The sequence below is a fragment of the Eriocheir sinensis genome, unplaced genomic scaffold, assembly GCF_024679095.1.
Source record: "Eriocheir sinensis breed Jianghai 21 unplaced genomic scaffold, ASM2467909v1 Scaffold983, whole genome shotgun sequence".
Taxonomy (NCBI): domain Eukaryota; kingdom Metazoa; phylum Arthropoda; class Malacostraca; order Decapoda; family Varunidae; genus Eriocheir; species Eriocheir sinensis.
The window spans coordinates 2892-23270 of record NW_026112367.1 but is presented as its reverse complement, the minus strand read 5'-3'; the positions used below and the strand labels follow the sequence as shown (position 1 = coordinate 23270).

General features: G+C 39.3%; 1 protein-coding gene across 12 annotated transcripts in view; it reads right to left on the bottom strand.

Moving 5' to 3' along the window:
• The window catches only part of LOC126995103 (uncharacterized), a 43352-nt gene extending 26564 nt beyond the window's left edge, over positions 1 to 16788 (bottom strand). For 5 of the 12 annotated variants that reach the window (XR_007749902.1, XR_007749903.1, XR_007749912.1 and 2 more), the window contains exons 1-3: positions 16454 to 16591; positions 16016 to 16096; positions 2302 to 2385 (exon numbers count right to left, since the gene is read on the bottom strand). Coding sequence is in view for 1 of the 12 variants with exons in the window: in XM_050854386.1 (XP_050710343.1) it covers positions 2302 to 2322 (21 nt within the window). In the remaining 11 variants the exon portion in view is untranslated. Of the gene's footprint in view, positions 1 to 2301; positions 2386 to 15325; positions 15350 to 16015; positions 16097 to 16453; positions 16592 to 16624 lie in introns of those variants that run through there. The other 7 variants (XR_007749907.1, XR_007749909.1, XR_007749904.1 and 4 more) reach the window with 7 other exon arrangements.
• Between the last annotated feature and the right edge of the window lie 3591 nt (positions 16789 to 20379).

Below are 20379 nucleotides of genomic sequence, written 5' to 3'. Positions count from 1 at the left end.
AACACCTCCTGACCCAGTACGAGCACCACAAATAAACAAAGAAGAAGAAAGCGATGATGAACGGTAGAATTCATCTAATAACAAGAACAATTTGAAGAACACAGCACAGCGAGGCGACAGTGTGAAGAACAAACCATTATGGAAACACACAGGAAGTAAAAAGGGGCATCTCAGGCCACCACACAGCTCTGCCGGAAACCACCCACTTCACCCAACGACAGCACCACGCTAAAGGACGAGAATCATGTAAACCCAAGCCATGTAGAATACTCAGGAATATTCACTCTTATGTACTTATGAGGATGTAACCATATCATAGAGTGCACCCTCAGTGCCTTATGTGTAAAGTCAACGGTTATGACGCAGTAACGACGTACAGTGACGTAGGCAACCGCCCATATAAGGGGGTTCCTGTTGGATGTACGAGATGTTTTCTGCCTGCGCCCGCACCAGCGAGGAGAACCTCTGTCAGTTATTGACTCACTCAGTAAACGGGAGCACACACGCCCTGCATTTCCTTAGCCAGACATCTTACATGGCACAGTGAACGGAAGTCTGGACCTACTAACTGACCACTCCTCCCCGGCCGTCACCAGCCTCCGCTCCAGAGAAGTGCGAGCTGGAGATGTCGCCAGCCGCCTTTAAGTCACGGAGGAGGTCCATGGAGTGCTGGCTGCTTCTGTGCAGGTGGCTGCCACAGGAGGCAGTGCAACACGTCAGGCTCCAATGCGTCCCTGCCCTGCATTGGGCCCTGGACGCACGCTTCACTATGGACCGGTGGAGCACCCTGACTCCACCCACGGCCTTGGACGCCATCGGCAAGCTCGTCCTTCGGCCATATACACAGGCAGTGCAGTGGGCAGAGTTCTTTGGAGCGAGGCAGGAGCAGGAGTGTGTCAGTGAGTACATAACCAAGTGCACACAGAAAGTGACAGACTGTGCCTTTAAGTGCCAACAGCGTAGCACAGAGTGGTTGGAGTACTTGTCGCTTCGAAAGTTAATGTGAGTCCTCCGTGACGTGACACTGAGGCAACAAGTGTACCAGGCGTGTGACTCAATCGGCAGTGTCGACGCCCTGAGGGCCATGTGTTGTGCTCACGAGGCCGCCCGTCGCGACACCACAGGTGGTGGAGGGAGGCTGCTCGTGCGGCTGGCACCGCGCAAAGCGAGGAGACCGAGTGCGAGGAAGAGTAGCTGTAATTTGAACTGAGCTATAAGATTAACAGTATTTATAACTGTTGGTGGAATTGAGGTTTTAAATCTAATAATTGTAATTCAGCTTAAGAGTTGTAAAAAGTAAACTAACTCATGTAAACAATATTCTCATGAGTAAATACACTCATCATATATATAAGGAAAAAAGTGCCCACCACCTCAGACAATTTGGTGGAAGACACTTAAAAATCCCTCCCTGACACTTACCCTGACGGTGGTATACAATATACATATTAGCGACGTTTCACAGGAGGTTTAATACATTATGTTAGTATCTTAATACTAACTAACAGCTTACAGAATATTGAAAACTTCTGAAAAAAAACCCGAAAAGTTTTATAACAGCCAATGTATTCTGGCAGAGACACAGGTCAGTCAGGTGTCATGTTAGGTCTTGTTCATTAGGTTAGGTTAGAATTAAATAACACTAAACTTCCTAGCGATCCGATCACACCTCGGACAATGTATTGCATCAGCGGCACACGTTAGGTTTTATGAGGTAATAATTCTTGCTTTAAACAGAACCAGCTCATGGGTAATATAAAACTTTTCACATTTTTTTCAGAAGTTTTCAATATTCTGTAAGCTGTTAGTAAAATTTCCATGGCCCTTTCTTCCTTAAAGGTACATGGTGTTCTCTTCTAACTATTTCCTGCCGGCACGTTGCCGGAGGGAGAGGTGGGTGGGGAGGAGCCTTCATCTTTTCTGTCCTGTCCTACCACACGTAGATGACTAGTAGTAGCGGTAGTAAACAGACATCCTCGCCATTGACCGATAGGTCTTCTGGTGTCTGTTCTTCCTATGTATTCCTATGTAAGTAGTACCAAGGAATCAAGGCACAAATGGAACAAGAGAAATTTTCAGAGTAAATTCTCAGACGGGGTTAGATTAGGTTAGTTTTCTTTTTTCACGGTAAAGCCACAAATCTGGCCCGTCACTGCTACACGGTAAAGCCACAAATCTGGCCCGTCACTGCTACCGGGTTAGTATTAAATGAAGCAGTTCAAGGGTAACTATGCATGAACACAACAAAGCCCACACAGCTATGGGCTTGTGTAACCATCAACAGTGGTATGCATTTCTTACCAATGTATGCCGGGAGGTCATGACGCAGGGCAGGGCGGGTCATCTCAGGCATGGAAGAGTCGGTCATTTAGGGGTTTCTGGAAACTATAACCTTATAAATAATAACAGGCATCATATATTTATCAGAAATGAACAGTCAGTGTCTCAAAATTGGTATGCAAAGCTAATATGCTACCTAACTCCTACTCCCAAGGTTAGGTTAGAATTGTTTTGAATCTTACAGTAAAGGGATGTATATGTATGTATGTACATAGCTGGGCACGATAACAGAAAACCTTATTCCCGATAACCGATAACTGATAATGAAAAACCTTAACGGCGATAACCGATATTCGTTAACTAGAGACACAAATATATGCGATAACTGATAACCGATACCCGATATAAATCCACAATTCTGATACTAGCTAGCGACAAGTCCAATAGGCGAAAACGATACTATATTGATATTTCAGATAGAACAACATTGATGAATTCAAATTTTCATTATCTGTAATTTAGGAAACTTACAAAACCTTAAAACCACACGTTGACACGTACATATGGACGGTAGTACTAGAAATGCCTGAACCGGTGTTGTGTTATTTGGCGTCCCCACCGTCAAAAATTGTTTACAAACACTGGTCTCTCGTGAACGGTGCATGCTCAGACCAGCAAGCGTAGACCTGTACAGTCTCACAAAGCTTTTAAACCACAATTAAGAGTTGCTGGAAGGCTGAATCAGACATATAGTACAACTACCACCATCCACGCTGTTTCTAGAATGACACTCTGTACGAGTTGTATTTATATGTACAGAGTGTACGTCATTCTAGAAACAGCAAGGATGGTGGTACTGTATGTTTGATTCAGCTTTCCAGCAACTCTTATTGTGTTAAAAAAGCATTGTGAGACTGTACAAATCTATAATGGTCTGAGCATGCAGTTCATGAGAGACCAGTGTTGGTCAAAAAGGCCAGCTGTTGACGATGGGACACCAAATAACACAACACCGGGTGCCTTCAATACCATGACATGCTCACCAACGAATATGGAATATCAAATTTGAGGCAGTGAATAATCATTTTTGGGGCAAAGTTAAATGATTTTTCTCTATGATATATTGATTTTTGATTAGCATAAAAAAAATAACCTAGTGTATTAATTTTCATGACCTAAGTATGAAATCTCATCACCGAAGATATTTCATACCCCAAAGTTTTTTCATACAACACCGGGCCATGCATGCGCAGTAAGGAGACAACGTTTTTTTTCTGAGAGGCGGAAAAAAAGTAGCAATTATCGCTAGTTTGGTTACAAAAGTAACGAAGATACCGATATATATTTAAATAAGTAGCGGATGGTCCATAATCCGATTTTGTTATCAGCGATAAAGTATCGCGATAACGCCCAGCTATGGTCAAAGGTATATATAACAACACACCCCACATAGCTATGGACTGCAATATCCATTAACAGCAGGCATTTCTTACCATTTATGCCAGGAAGGTGGGGGCGGGGCGAGGCGTTAACGGGGCATCTCAAGCATGTAGTGGTTTCTGTAAAATACAAGGAATTACCAGACCCAAACCACTATTACGCCAGCCCACTACACACCACAAAAAATGTCCACATATGCAAACTACCCCCCCCCCCCCCAACCCAGCAGGGGGGCTCGTGGTGCAGTGGTTAGCACACTCGGCTCACAAACGAGAGAGAGCCTGAGCGATTCCGACAGCCTTCCACGCCCATGCATACGTGGATACATGAGATTAGTGCAGGAAAGATGTATTTTAGCCGTGAAAAAAAAAATGTTACGGGTTAGGTTTCTGCCCAAGCCCGCCACGAAAAATATATATCCTTATCTTCTCAAAAAGGAAGACACTTAAGATCACGCCCATAAGCCCACGACAGCCTTCCACGCCCGTGCACACGTGGATATATGAGATTAGTGCAGGAAAGATGTATTTTAGCCGTGAAAAAAAAAAATGTTACGGGTTAGGTTTCTGCCCAAGCCCGCCACGAAAAATATATATCCTTATTTTCTCAAAAAGGAAGCAACTTAAGATCACGCCCGTACGCCCATGTCAGCCTTCCACGCCCGTGCACACGTGGATATATGAGACTAGTGCAGGAAAGATGTATTTTAGCCGTGAAAACGAAAAAATATGTTACGGGCTAGGTTACTGTCCCAGCCCGCCACGAAAAATATATATCCTTATTTTCTCAAAAAGGAAGACACTTAAGATCACGCCCGTACACCCACGTCAGCCTTCCACGCCCGTGCACACGTGGATATATGAGACTAGTGCAGGAAAGATGTATTTTAGCCGTGAAGACGAAAATTTTGTTACGAGGTGAATGTCAAACTGCCCCGCCCCGCCCCGCCCCGCCCGCCGAGAACATTTGAGCTTGTTTTCTGCAATATTACATCATCTACGCTAACGCCAGTGTAGGCAAGCCTTTCCCCATCGACAGTGAATGCGTGGGGCGTTGTGGCGACTCTTGCAAACGATAATTAGTGACACAACGTAAGAAAAACTGTCTGTACGGGGCTGGGCTCAGTTCCGGCGGCCCCCGATGACGCGGGTGTTAGAATCGCTCCTAACGGGGTAACTAACGCTGGCACACCTGACCTGGCACCTCACACACCTGCCGGCACACCTCTAAATTATGTTGTAATAGTCCACGCCCCCCAGTGGTCAGTATTTAGGCCACATTACCTGATATTGCACGAGGCAGGCTCAAGCCTTTCTTCCATAATTAAGCAAACGTTCGTGTTTTTTCCAAGTCAATGAAAAAATGCATAAACGTCCCTTATTTCTAAACGTACACCAATTCTGATACACCACTGGAATACAACAGAATAGACAACAGAATACATTAAAATACAACAGAATACAACAAAAAACAACGGAATAGAACATAATACATTAAAATACAACAGAATACAACAGAATACAACAAAAAACAACGGAATAGAACATAATACATTAAAATACAACAGAATACAACAGAATACAACAAAAAACAACGGAATAGAACATAATACATTAAAATACAACAGAATACAACAGAATAGAACAGAAAACAGCAGGAAACAACAGAAAACAACAGAAAAAACGGGAAACAACAGAAAAACAACAAGAAACAACAGGAAACAACAGAAAAACAATGGAATAAAACAGAATACATTAAAATACAACAGAATACAACAGAATAGAACAGAAAACAACAGAAAACAACAGGAAACAACAGAGAACAACAGAAAACAACAGCAGAAATAACAGAAAACAACAGAAAACAACAGAAAACAAAACAGAAAAACAACAGGAAAACAATGTAAAACAACAGAAAACAACAGAAAACAAAACAGAAAAACAACAGGAAAACAATGTAAAACAACAGAAAACAAAACAGAAAAACAATGTAAAACAACAGAAAAACAACAGAAAAATAACGGAAAACAACAGAAAAACAACAGAAAAATAACGGAAAACAACAGAAAAACAACAGAAAGCAAAAGAAAAACAACACAAAACAAAAGAAAACAACCGAAAACAACAGAAAAACAACAGAAAATAACAGAAAAACAACATAAAACAAAAGAAAACAACAGAAAAACAACAGAAAGCAAAAGAAAAACAACAGAAAACATAAGAAAACAACAGAAAAACAAAGAGAATACAACAGAATAAAAGAGAATACAACAGAATACAACAGAATAAAAGATAATACAACAGAATACAACAGAATAAAAGAGAATACAACAGAAAAAAAGATAATACAACAGAATACAACAGAATAAAAGAGAATACAACAGAATACAACAGAATACAACAGAATAAAAGAGAATACAACAGAATACAACAGAATAAAAGAGAATACAACAGAATACAACAGAATAAAAGAGAATACAACAGAATACAACAGAATACAACAGAATAAAAGATAATACAACAGAATACAACAGAATACAACAGAATAAAAGAGAATACAACAGAATACAACAGAATAAAAGATAATACAACAGAATACAACAGAATAAAAGATAATACAACAGAATACAACAGAATAAAAGATAATACAACAGAATACAACAGAATAAAAGAGAATACAACAGAATACAACAGAATACAACAGAATAAAAGATAATACAACAGAATACAACAGAATAAAAGAGAATACAACAGAATACAACAGAATAAAAGAGAATACAACAGAATAAAAGAGAATACAACAGAATACAACAGAATAAAAGAGAATACAACAGAATACAACAGAATAAAAGAGAATACAACAGAATAAAAGAGAATACAACAGAATAAAAGAGAATACAACAGAATAAAAGAGAATACAACAGAATACAACAGAATAAAAGAGAATACAACAGAATACAACAGAATAAAAGAGAATACAACAGAATACAACAGAATAAAAGAGAATACAACAGAATACAACAGAATAAAAGAGAATAAAACAGAATACAACAGAATACAACAGAATAAAAGAGAATACAACAGAATACAACAGAATAAAAGAGAATACAACAGAATACAACAGAATAAAAGAGAATACAACAGAATACAACAGAATAAAAGCGAATACAACAGAATACAACAGAATAAAAGAGAATACAACAGAATACAACAGAATAAAAGAGAATACAACAGAATACAACAGAATAAAAGAGAATACAACAGAATACAACAGAATAAAAGAGAATACAACAGAATACAACAGAATAAAAGAGAATACAACAGAATACAACACAATAAAAGAGAATACAACAGAATACAACAGAATACAACAGAATAAAAGAGAATACAACAGAATAAAAGAGAATACAACAGAATACAACAGAATAAAAGAGAATACAACAGAATACAACAGAATAAAAGATAATACAACAGAATACAACAGAATAAAAGATAATACAACAGAATACAACAGAATAAAAGATAATACAACAGAATACAACAGAATAAAAGAGAATACAACAGAATACAACAGAATAAAAGAGAATACAACAGAATAAAAGAGAATACAACAGAATACAACAGAATAAAAGAGAATACTACAGAATACAACAGAATAAAAGATAATACAACAGAATACAACAGAATACAACAGAATAAAAGATAATACAACAGAATAAAAGATAATACAACAGAATACAACAGAATACAACAGAATAAAAGATAATACAACAGAATACAACAGAATACAACAGAATAAAAGATAATACAACAGAATACAACAGAATAAAAGAGAATACAACAGAATACAACAGAATAAAAGAGAATACAACAGAATACAACAGAATAAAAGAGAATACAACAGAATACAACAGAATAAAAGAGAATACAACAGAATACAACAGAATAAAAGAGAATACAACAGAATACAACAGAATAAAAGAGAATACAACAGAATACAACAGAATAAAAGAGAATACAACAGAATACAACAGAATAAAACAGAATAAAAGAGAATACAACAGATTACAACAGAATAAAAGAGAATACAACAGCATACAACAGAATAAAACAGAATAAAAGAGAATACAACAGAATACAACAGAATAAAAGAGAATACAACAGAACAAAACAGAATACAACAGAATAAAAGAGAATACAACAGAATACAACAGAATAAAAGAGAATACAACAGAATACAACAGAATAAAAGAGAATAAAACAGAATACAACAGAATAAAACAGAATAAAAGAGAATACAACAGAATACAACAGAATAAAAGAGAATACAACAGAATAAAAGAGAATACAACAGAATAAAAGAGAATACAACAGAATACAACAGAATAAAAGATAATACAACAGAATACAACAGAATAAAAGATAATACAACAGAATACAACAGAATAAAAGAGAATACAACAGAATACAACAGAATAAAAGAGAATACAACAGAATACAACAGAATAAAAGAGAATGCAACAGAATACAACAGAATAAAAGAGAATACAACAGAATACAACAGAATAAAAGAGAATACAACAAATACAACAGAATAAAAGAGATTACAACAGAATACAACAGAATAAAAGATAATACAACAGAATACAACAGAATACAACAGAATAAAAGAGAATACAACAGAATAAAAGAGAATACAACAGAATACAACAGAATAAAAGAGAATACAACAGAATAAAAGAGAATACAACAGAATACAACAGAATAAAAGATAATACAACAGAATACAACAGAATAAAAGAGAATACAACAGAATAAAAGATAATACAACAGAATACAACAGAATAAAAGAGAATACAACAGAATACAACAGAATACAACAGAATAAAAGAGAATACAACAGAATACAACAGAATAAAAGAGAATACAACAGAATACAACAGAATAAAAGATAATACAACAGAATACAACAGAATAAAAGATAATACAACAGAATACAACAGAATAAAAGAGAATACAACAGAATAAAAGATAATACAACAGAATACAACAGAATAAAAGATAATACAACAGAATACAACAGAATAAAAGATAATACAACAGAATACAACAGAATAAAAGATAATACAACAGAATACAACAGAATAAAAGAGAATACAATAGAATACAACAGAATAAAAGAGAATACAACAGAATACAACATAATAAAAGAGAATACAACAGAATAAAAGAGAATACAACAGAATACAACAGATTAAAAGAGAATACAACAGAATATAACAGAATAAAAGAGAATAAAACCGAATAAAAGAGAATACAACAGAATACAACAGAATAAAAGAGAATACAACAGAATAAAAGAGAATACAACAGAATACAACAGAATAAAAGAGAATACAACAGAATAAAAGAGAATACAACAGAATAAAAGAGAATACAACAGAATACAACAGAATAAAAGAGAATACAACAGAATAAAAGAGAATACAACAGAATAAAAGAGAATACAACAGAATACAACAGAATAAAAGAGAATACAACAGAATACAACAGAATAAAAGAGAATACAACAGAATAAAAGAGAATACAACAGAATACAACAGAATAAAAGATAATACAACAGAATACAACAGAATACAACAGAATAAAAGAGAATACAACAGAATACAACAGAATAAAAGAGAATACAACAGAATAAAAGAGAATACAACAGAATACAACAGAATAAAAGATAATACAACAGAATAAAAGAGAATACAACAGAATACAACAGAATAAAAGATAATACAACAGAATACAACAGAATACAACAGAATAAAAGATAATACAACAGAATACAACAGAATAAAAGAGAATACAACAGAATAAAAGAGAATACAACAGAATACAACAGAATACAACAGAATAAAAGATAATAAAACAGAATACAACAGAATAAAAGAGAATACAACAGAATACAACAGAATAAAAGAGAATACAACAGAATACAACAGAATAAAAGAGAATACAACAGAATACAACAGAATAAAAGAGAATACAACAGAATACAACAGAATAAAAGAGAATACAAAAGAATACAACAGAATAAAAGATAATACAACAGAATACAACAGAATACAACAGAATAAAAGATAATACAACAGAATACAACAGAATAAAAGATAATACAACAGAATACAACAGAATAAAAGAGAATACAACAGAATACAACAGAATAAAAGAGAATACAAAAGAATAAAAGAGAATACAACAGAATACAACAGAATAAAAGAGAATACAACAGAATAAAAGATAATACAACAGAATACAACAGAATAAAAGATAATACAAAAGAATAAAAGATAATACAACAGAATACAACAGAATACAACAGAATAAAAGATAATACAACATAATACAACAGAATAAAAGATAATACAACAGAATACAACAGAATAAAAGAGAATACAACAGAATACAACAGAATAAAAGAGAATACAACAGAATACAACAGAATAAAAGAGAATACAACAGAATACAACAGAATAAAAGAGAATACAACAGAATACAACAGAATACAACAGAATAAAAGAGAATACAACAGAATAAAAGAGAATACAACAGAATGCAACAGAATACAACAGAATAAAAGAGAATACAACAGAATACAACAGAATAAAAGAGAATACAACAGAATACAACAGAATAAAAGAGAATACAACAGAATACAACAGAATAAAAGAGAATACAACAGAATACAACAGAATAAAAGAGAATACAACAGAATAAAAGAGAATACAACAGAATAAAAGAGAATACAACAGAATACAACAGAATAAAAGAGAATACAACAGAATAAAAGAGAATACAACAGAATAAAAGAGAATACAACAGAATACAACAGAATAAAAGAGAATACAACAGAATAAAAGAGAATACAACAGAATAAAAGAGAATACAACAGAATAAAAGAGAATACAACAGAATAAAAGAGAATACAACAGAATACAACAGAATAAAAGAGAATACAACAGAATAAAAGAGTATACAACAGAATACAACAGAATAAAACAGAATACAACAGAATAAAAGAGAATACAACAGAATAGAACAGAATAAAAGAGAATACAACAGAATACAACAGAATAAAAGAGAATACAACAGAATACAACAGAATAAAAGAGAATACAACAGAATACAACAGAATAAAAGAGAATACAACAGAATACAACAGAATAAAAGATAATACAACAGAATAAAACAGAATAAAAGAGAATACAACAGAATACAACAGAATACAACAGAATAAAAGAGAATACAACAGAATACAACAGAATACAACAGAATAAAAGAGAATACAACAGAATACAACAGAATAAAAGAGAATACAACAGAATACAACAGAATAAAAGAGAATACAACAGAATACAACAGAATAAAAGAGAATACAACAGAATACAACAGAATAAAAGAGAATACAACAGAATAAAACAGAATAAAAGAGAATACAACAGAATACAACAGAATACAACAGAATACAACAGAATAAAAGAGAATACAACAGAATACAACAGAATAAAAGAGAATACAACAGAATACAACAGAATAAAAGAGAATACAACAGAATAAAAGAGAATACAACAGAATAAAAGAGAATACAACAGAATACAACAGAATAAAAGAGAATACAACAGAATAAAAGAGAATAAAAGAGAATACAACAGAATACAACAGAATAAAAGCGAATACAACAGAATACAACAGAATAAAACAGAATAAAAGAGAATACAACAGAATACAACAGAATAAAAGAGAATACAACAGAATACAACAGAATAAAAGATAATACAACAGAATACAACAGAATAAAAGAGAATACAACAGAATACAACAGAATAAAAGAGAATACAACAGAATACAACAGAATAAAAGAGAATACAACAGAATACAACAGAATACAACAGAAGAAAAGATAATACAACAGAATACAACAGAATAAAAGAGAATACAACAGAATACAACAGAATAAAAGAGAATACAACAGAATACAACAGAATAAAAGAGAATACAACAGAATACAACAGAATAAAAGAGAATACAACAGAATACAACAGAATAAAACAGAATACAACAGAATAAAAGAGAATACAACAGAATACAACAGAATACAACAGAATAAAAGAGAATACAACAGAATACAACAGAATAAAACAGAATACAACAGAATAAAAGAGAATACAACAGAATACAACAGAATAAAAGAGAATACAACAGAATACAACAGAATAAAAGAGAATACAACAGAATACAACAGAATACAACAGAATAAAAGAGAATACAACAGAATACAACAGAATAAAAGAGAATACAACAGAATACAACAGAATAAAAGAGAATACAACAGAATACAACAGAATACAACATAATAAAAGAGAATACAACAGAATACAACAGAATAAAAGAGAATACAACAGAATACAACAGAATAAAAGAGAATACAACAGAATACAACAGAATACAACAGAATAAAAGAGAATACAACAGAATACAACAGAATACAACAGAATAAAAGAGTCCAGCACATGATCTGGCCGTGGTGAACTTATACCACGAGTCTAGCACATGATCGGGTCATGGTGAATCCATATCACGAGTCTAGCACATGATCAGGCCGTGGTGAACACATCACGAGTCCAGCACATGATCAGGCCATGGTGAACTCATACCACGAGTCTAGCACATGATCGGGCCATGGTGAATCCATATCACGAGTCTAGTACATGATCAGGCCTTGGTGAATACATATCATGAGTCTAGCACATGATTAGGCCGTGGTAATTACGAATTACACCTACTCCCATTAGCCCCCCCCCATTACCGTTAACCCCCGCCCCTTTTAATTATCAGCACGCAATTTACTGACCCTATTTACCCCTTATTCGCCACCGAACATGACCTAATTACGATTTCCACCTACTCCCAATGGCCCCCCCCCCCATTACCATTAACCCCCGCCTTTTTTAATTATCACCACGCAATTTACTGACCCCATTTACCCATCATTCGACACCGAACATGACCTATTTTCGAGTTTCACTTGCACCCATTGGGCCCTCCATTACCATAAATCCCTCGCACCTTTAATTATCACCACGCAATTTACTGACCCCATTTACCCATTACTCGACACCGAACATGACCTAATTATGAATTCACATACTCCCATTAGCCCCATTACCATTAACCCCCGCCCGATTTAATTATCACCACGCAATTTACTGTCCCCATCTACCCATTATTCGACACCGAACATGACCAAATTGCGAATTCCACCTACTCCATTAGCCCCTCCATTACTATCAGCCCTGCCCCTCTGATTATCACCAAGCAATTTACTGACCCCATTTACCCATAATTCGACACCTCACATGACCCATTTTCGAGTTTCACGTACTCCATTAGCCCCCCTCCAGTAACGGTAGCCCCACCCCTTTAATTATCACCACGCAATTTACTGAACCCATTTACCCATAATTCGACACCAAACATGACCAAATTACGATTTCCACCTACTCCCAATGACCCCCCCATTACCATTAACCCCGCCCCTTTAATTATCACCACGCAATTTACTGACCCCATTATCCCATTATTAGACACCGAACATGAACAAATTTCGAGTTGCACCTACACCCAATGGTTCCCCCATTACCATTCACCCCCGCCCCCTCTGATTATCACCACGCAATTTACTGACCCCATTTACCCAGTATTTGACACCTCATGACCTATTTCCAAGTTTCACCTACTCCCATTAGCCCCCCAATTACCATCAACCCCGCCCCTTTAATTATCACCACGCAATTTACTGACCCCATTATTCCAGTATTTGACACCTCACATGATCCATTTTAGAGTTTCCCCTACACCCATTAGCCCCCTCCATTACCGTTAGCCCCCGCCCCCTTTAATTATCACCACGCAATTTACTGACCCCATTTACCCAGTCTTCGACATCGAACATGACCTAATTACGAATTCCACCTACTCCCATTAGCCTTCCACGCCCGTGCACACGTGGGTACATGAGACTAGTGCAGGAAAGATCTATTTTAGCCGTGAAAACGAAAACTATGTTACGGGCCAAGTATCTGCCCCAAGCCCGCCATGAAAAATATATATCCTTATTTTCTCACAAAGGAAGACACTTAAGATCACGCCCGTAGGCCACGTCAGGGGCTTCCACATGCCGGGCAAGCCATCCATCACGGACATCAGATCGTGGTATGGCTTCATAAACCAGCTCGCCCCCTTCCTCGCCACCGCGCCGATCATGAACGCCTTCCGGGAGTTACTGAAGAAACCAACCGGAAGACACGTGTACTGGGACGACCAGCTTCAGTAGAAATTCCGCCAAGCCCAGGACACTATATGCCAGCTGGCCAAGGACGGTCTGACGTATTACGATAAAACCCGCCCCACCGCTGCCATCACCGACTGGAGCCGAGAGGGCATCGGATTCATCATCCTCCAGCAGTACTGCAGTTGTGCATCGGCCTCCGCCCCATACTGCTGCTGACGTGACACTGAGGCAACAAGTGTACCAGGCGTGTGACTCAATCGGCAGTGTCGACGCCCTGAGGGCCATGTGTTGTGCTCACGAGGCCGCCCGTCGCGACACCACAGGTGGTGGAGGCCCGGGGCGGGAGGCTGCTCGTGCGGCTGGCACCGCGCAAAGTGAGGAGACCGAGTGCGAGGAAGAGTAGCTGTAATTTGAACTGAGCTATAAGATTAACAGTATTTATAACTGTTGGTGGAATTGAGGTTTTAAATCTAATAATTTTAATTCAGCTTAAGAGTTGTAAAAAGTAAACTAACTCATGTCAACAATATTCTCATGAGTAAATACACTCATCATATATATAGGAAAAAGTGCCCACCACCTCAGACAATTTGGTGGAAGACACTTAAAATCCCTCCCTGACACTTACCCTGACGGTGGTATACAATATACATATTAGCGACGTTTCACAGGAGGTTTAATACATTATGTTAGTATCTTAATGTAGTGACACGACTTGCCTGATGGGCGAGCCTCGCATAACCCACTTAGCCAGGGGGTTAAGTACCTCTTTGGCCGACTGGTAAAGGAGTAGCTCTCCCGTTACGCTGGTCGCGGGTTCGATCCCCGGCGCCGGCAAACCTTTCCTTGTCTGGATTAATTTCTCGTGTGTTTCGTTACACGCGGTTTGTCGTGTGGGAGTGTTGTGAAGAGAAAATTCTGGCATTTCATTAATACTAACTAACAGCTTACAGAATATTGAAAACTTCTGAAAAAAAAAAACGAAAAGTTTTATAACAGCCATTGTATTCTGGCAGAGACACAGGTCAGTCAGGTGTCATGTTAGGTCTTGTTCATTAGGTTAGGTTAGAATTAAATAACACTAAACTTCCTAGCGATCCGATCACACCTCGGACAATGTATTGCATCAGCGGCACACGTTAGGTTTTATGAGGTAATAATTCTTGCTTTAAACAGAACCAGCTCATGGGTAATATATATGACAACAATATTGCCCACCTAGCTGTGTGCTGGATAACCATTAACAGTACTATGCATTACTTACCAACTGACGCAGGGGCAGGTCGTGACATGCGAGGCGGGGCAGGGCGGGGTCAGGAGTGGACCTCCAGCATTGAAAAGTCACCCATTCAGCGCACGGTTTCTGTAAAATAGCAGCATCCCCATAATAAAGAGCATCATATACTGACCAAAGCAGAAATAAGTAGTACCAAGGAATCAAGGTACAAATGGAATACGAGAAATTTTCAGAGTAAATTCTCAGACGGGGTTAGATTAGGTTAGTTTTCTTTTTTTATTGACCCGGCGGTAGCAGCGAGGGATCATGTTTCGTAATGGTCCCTCTAAGCAAGAAAAATGAGAAAAAATCACCCCTCACACAGCTATGGGCTTGTGTAACCATCAACAGTGGTATGCATTTCTTACCAATGTATGCCGGGATTTCATGACGCAGGGCAGGGCGGGTCATCTCAGGCATGGAAGAGTCGGTCATTTAGGGGTTTCTGGAAACTATAACCTTATAAATAATAACAGGCATCATATATTTATCAGAAATGAACAGTCAGTGTCTCAAAATTGGTATGCAAAGCTAATATGCTACCTAACTCCTACTCCCAAGGTTAGGTTAGAATTGTTTTGAATCTTACAGTACAGGGATGCAAGTCAAGGGTATTTATAACAACACACCCCACATAGCTATGGACTGGAATATCCATTAACAGCAGGCATTTCTTACCAATTTATGCCAGGGGGCGGGCAGGCCAGGAAGGTGGGGCGGGGCGGGGCGGGTCGGGTCATCTCCGGCATGTAGTGGTTTCTGTAAAATACAAGGAATTACCAGACCTAAACCACTATTACACCAGCCCACTACACACCACAAAAAATGTCCACATATGCAAACTAACCGCCCCCCCCCCCCTCCCTACCCAGCAGGGGGCTTCGTGGTGCAGTGGTTAGCACACTCGGCTCACAAACGAGAGAGCCCGAGTTCGATTCCCACGACAGCCTTCCACGCCCGTGCATACGTGGATACATGAGATTAGTGCAGGAAAGATGTATTTTAGCCGTGAAAACGAAAAAATATGTTACGGGGTAGGTTACTGTCCCAGCCCGCCACGAAAAATATATATCCTTATTTTCTCAAAAAGGAAGACACTTAAGATCACGCCCGTACACCCACGTCAGCCTTCCACGCCCGTGCACACGTGGATATATGAGACCAGTGCAGGAAAGATGTATTTTAGCCGTGAAGACGAAAATTTTGTTACGAGGTGAATGTCAAACTGCCCCGCCCCGCCCCGCTCCGCCCGCCGAGAACATTTGAGCTTGTTTTCTGCAATATTACATCATCTACGCTAACGCCAGTGTAGGCAAGCCTTTCCCCATCGACAGTGAATGCGTGGGGCGTTGTGGCGACTCTTGCAAACGATAATTAGTGACACAACGTAAGAAAAACTGTCTGTACGGGGCTGGGCTCAGGTCCGGCGGCCCCCGATGACGCGGGTGTTAGAATCGCTCCTAACGGGGTAACTAACGCTGGCACACCTGACCTGGCACCTCACACACCTGCCGGCACACCTCTAAATTATGTTGTAATAGTCCACGCCCCCCAGTGGTCAGTATTTGGGCTACATTACCTGATATTGCACGAGGCAACTCGAAGCCGTTCGTCCATAGTTTAGCAAACGTTTGTGTTTTTTTCCAAGTCAATGATAAAAATGCATAAACGTTCCTTATTTCTAAACGTACAGCAATTCTGATACACCACTGGAATACAATAGAATAGACAACAGAATACATTAAAATACAACAGAATACAACAAAAAACAACGGAATAGAACAGAATACATTAAAATACAACAGAATACAACAGAATAGAACAGAAAACAACAGAAAAAACAACAGAAAACAACAGAAAAAACAACAGAAAACAACGGGAAACAACAGAAAAACAAAAGAAAACAAAAAACAACTGAAAACAACAGAAAAAACAGACAACATAAAAACAATAGAAAACAGCAGAAAACAACAGAAAAAACAGGAAACAACAGAAAAACTACAAAAAACAACAGAAAAATAACAGAAAACAACAGGAAAACAACAGAAAACAGAAAAACAAGAGAAACAACAGAAAACAAAAAACAACAGAAAAACTACAAAAAACAACAGAAAACAAAAAAACAACAGCAGCAAACAACAGAAAAACAACAGAAAACAACAGGAAAACAACGTAAAACAACAGAAAAACAAAAAACAACAGAAAACAACAGGAAAACAACGTAAAACAACAGAAAAACAAAAAAACAACAGAAACAACAGTAATACAACAGAAAACAACAGAGATACAACAGAAAACAGAAAACTACAAAAAAACAACAGAAAACAGAAAACTACAAAAAACAACAGAAAACAGCAGAAAAACAACGGAAAACAACAGAAACAACAGAAAAACAACAGAAAACAACAGAAAATGACAGGAAAAGAAAAGAACATGACCTTATTACAAATTCTACCTACTCCCATTAGCCCCCCATTACTATTAATCCCCGCCCCCTTTATTTATCACCACGCAATTTACTGACCCCATTTACCCATTATTCGACACCGAACATGAGCTAATTACGAATTTCACCTACTCCCATTAGCCCCACCCCCATTACCATCAACCCCCGCCCCCTCTGATTATCACCACGCAATTTACTGACCCCTTTAACCCAGTATTTGACACCTCAAATGACCTATTTTCGAGTTTTACCTACTCCCAATGGCCCCCCCCCATTACCATTATCCCCCGCCCCCTTTAATTATCACCACGCAATTTACTGACCCCATTTACCCATTATTCGACACCGAACATGAACAAATTACGAATTCCACCTACTCACAATGGCACTCCCCCCCCCCCATTACCATTCACCCCTTTCTCTCCACCTCCTCCTACCCCCCTCCCACCCTCACCACACTATTTACCACTACTATTAACCTAGTATTGAACACCCCACAACCCCTCCTTCTCTCTCCTACCCCCCCACTTCCTTTCCTCCACCCCTCCTCTTGATCCCTAACCCTTTTTCTCCACCTCCTCCTACCTCCCTACCACCCCCACCACACTATTTAGCACTACTATTAACCTAGTATTGAACACCCCACAACCCCTCCTTCTCTCCTACCCCCCACCTCCTTTCCTCCACCCTCCCTTGCTCCCTTTCCTTTCTCTCCACCTCCTCCTACCTCCTCCCACCCCCACACACTATTTACCACTACTATTCACCTAGTATTGAACACCCCACAACCCCTCCTTCTCTCCCACCCCACCTCCTTTCCTCCACCCTCCTCGCTCCCTTCCCCTTTCTCTCCACCTCCTTCTACCCCCCTCCCACCCCCGCCATACTATTTACCACTACTATTAACCTACTATTGAACACCATACAACCCCTCCTTCTCTCTCCTATCCCCCCACCTCCTTTCCTCCACCTCCCTCGCTCCTTCCCCTTTCTCTCCACCTACCCCTACCCCCTCCTGACCTCGCCACACTATTTACCACTACTATTAACCTACTATTGAACACCCCACAACCTCCTTCTCTCTCCTACCCCCACCACCTTTCCTCCACCCTCCCTTGCTCCTTCCCATTTCTCTCCACCTCCTCCTACCCCCTCCATCCCCGCCATACTATTTACCTCTACTATTAACCTACTATTGAACACCCCACAACCACTCCTTCTCTCTCCTACCCCCTCCTTTCCTCCACCCTCCTCTCGCTCCTTCCTTTCTCTCCACCTCCTCCTACCCATACTATTTACCACTACTATTAACCTAGTATTGAACACCCACAACCCCTCCTTCTCTCCTACCCCCCTCCTTTCCTCCACCCCTCCTCGCTCCCTTCCCCTTTCTCCACCTCCTCCTACCCCCTCCCACCCCGCCATACTATTTACCACTACTATTAACCTAGTATTGAACACCCCACAACCCTCCTTCTCTCCTACCCCACCTACTTTCCTCCACCCTCCTCTGCTCCTTCCCATTTCTCTCCACCTCCTACCCCTTTCACCCCACATACTATTTACCACTACTATTAACCTAGTATTGAACACCCCACAACCCTCCTTCTTTCTCCTACCCCCTCCTCTCGCTCCTTCCTTTCTCTCCACCTCCTCCTACCCCTCCCACCCCCTGCCATACTATTTACCACTACTATTAACCTAGTATTGAACACCCCACCACCCCTCCTTTTCTCTCTACCCCCCTCCTTTCCTCCACCCTCCCCTTGCTCCTTCCCTTTCTCTCCACCTCCTCCTACCCCCTCCCACCCCGCCATACTATTTACCACTACTATTAACCTAGTATTGAACACCCCACAACCTCCTTCTCTCTCCTACCCCCTCCTTTCTCCACCCTCCTTGCTCCCTTCCCTTTCTCTCCACCTCCTCCTACCCCCTCCCACCCCCACCATACTATTTACCACTACTATTAACCTACTATTGAACACCCCACAACCTCCTTCTCTCTCTACCCCCCCTCCTTTCCTCCACCCTCCTCTGCTCCTTCCCTTTCTCTCCACCTCCCCTACCCCCTCCCACCCCCGCCATACTATTTACCACTACTATTCACCTAGTATTGAACACCCCACAACCCCTCCTTCTCTCCTACCCCCTCCTCTCTCGCTCCTTCCCTTTCTCCACCTCCTCCTACCCCCCCTCCACCCCCGCCATACTATTTACCACTACTATTCACCTAGTACTGAGCACCCCACAACCCTCCTTCTCTCTCCTACCCCCCTTCCTTTCCTCCACCCCTCCTCTCCCTTCCCCTTTCTCTCCACCTCCTCCTACCCCCTCCCACCCCCTGCCATACTATTTACCACTACTATTAACCTAGTATTGAACACCCCACAACCTCCTTCTCTCTCCTACCCCCCTCCTTTCCTCCACCCTCCTCTCTCCCTTCCCTTTCTCTCACCTCCTCCTACCTCCCACCCCTGCCACACTATTTACCACTACTATTAACCTACTATTGAACACCCACAACCCCTCCTTCTCTCTCCCCCCCCCTCCATTCCTCCTACCCCCCCTTGCTCCCTTCCCTTTCTCTCCACCT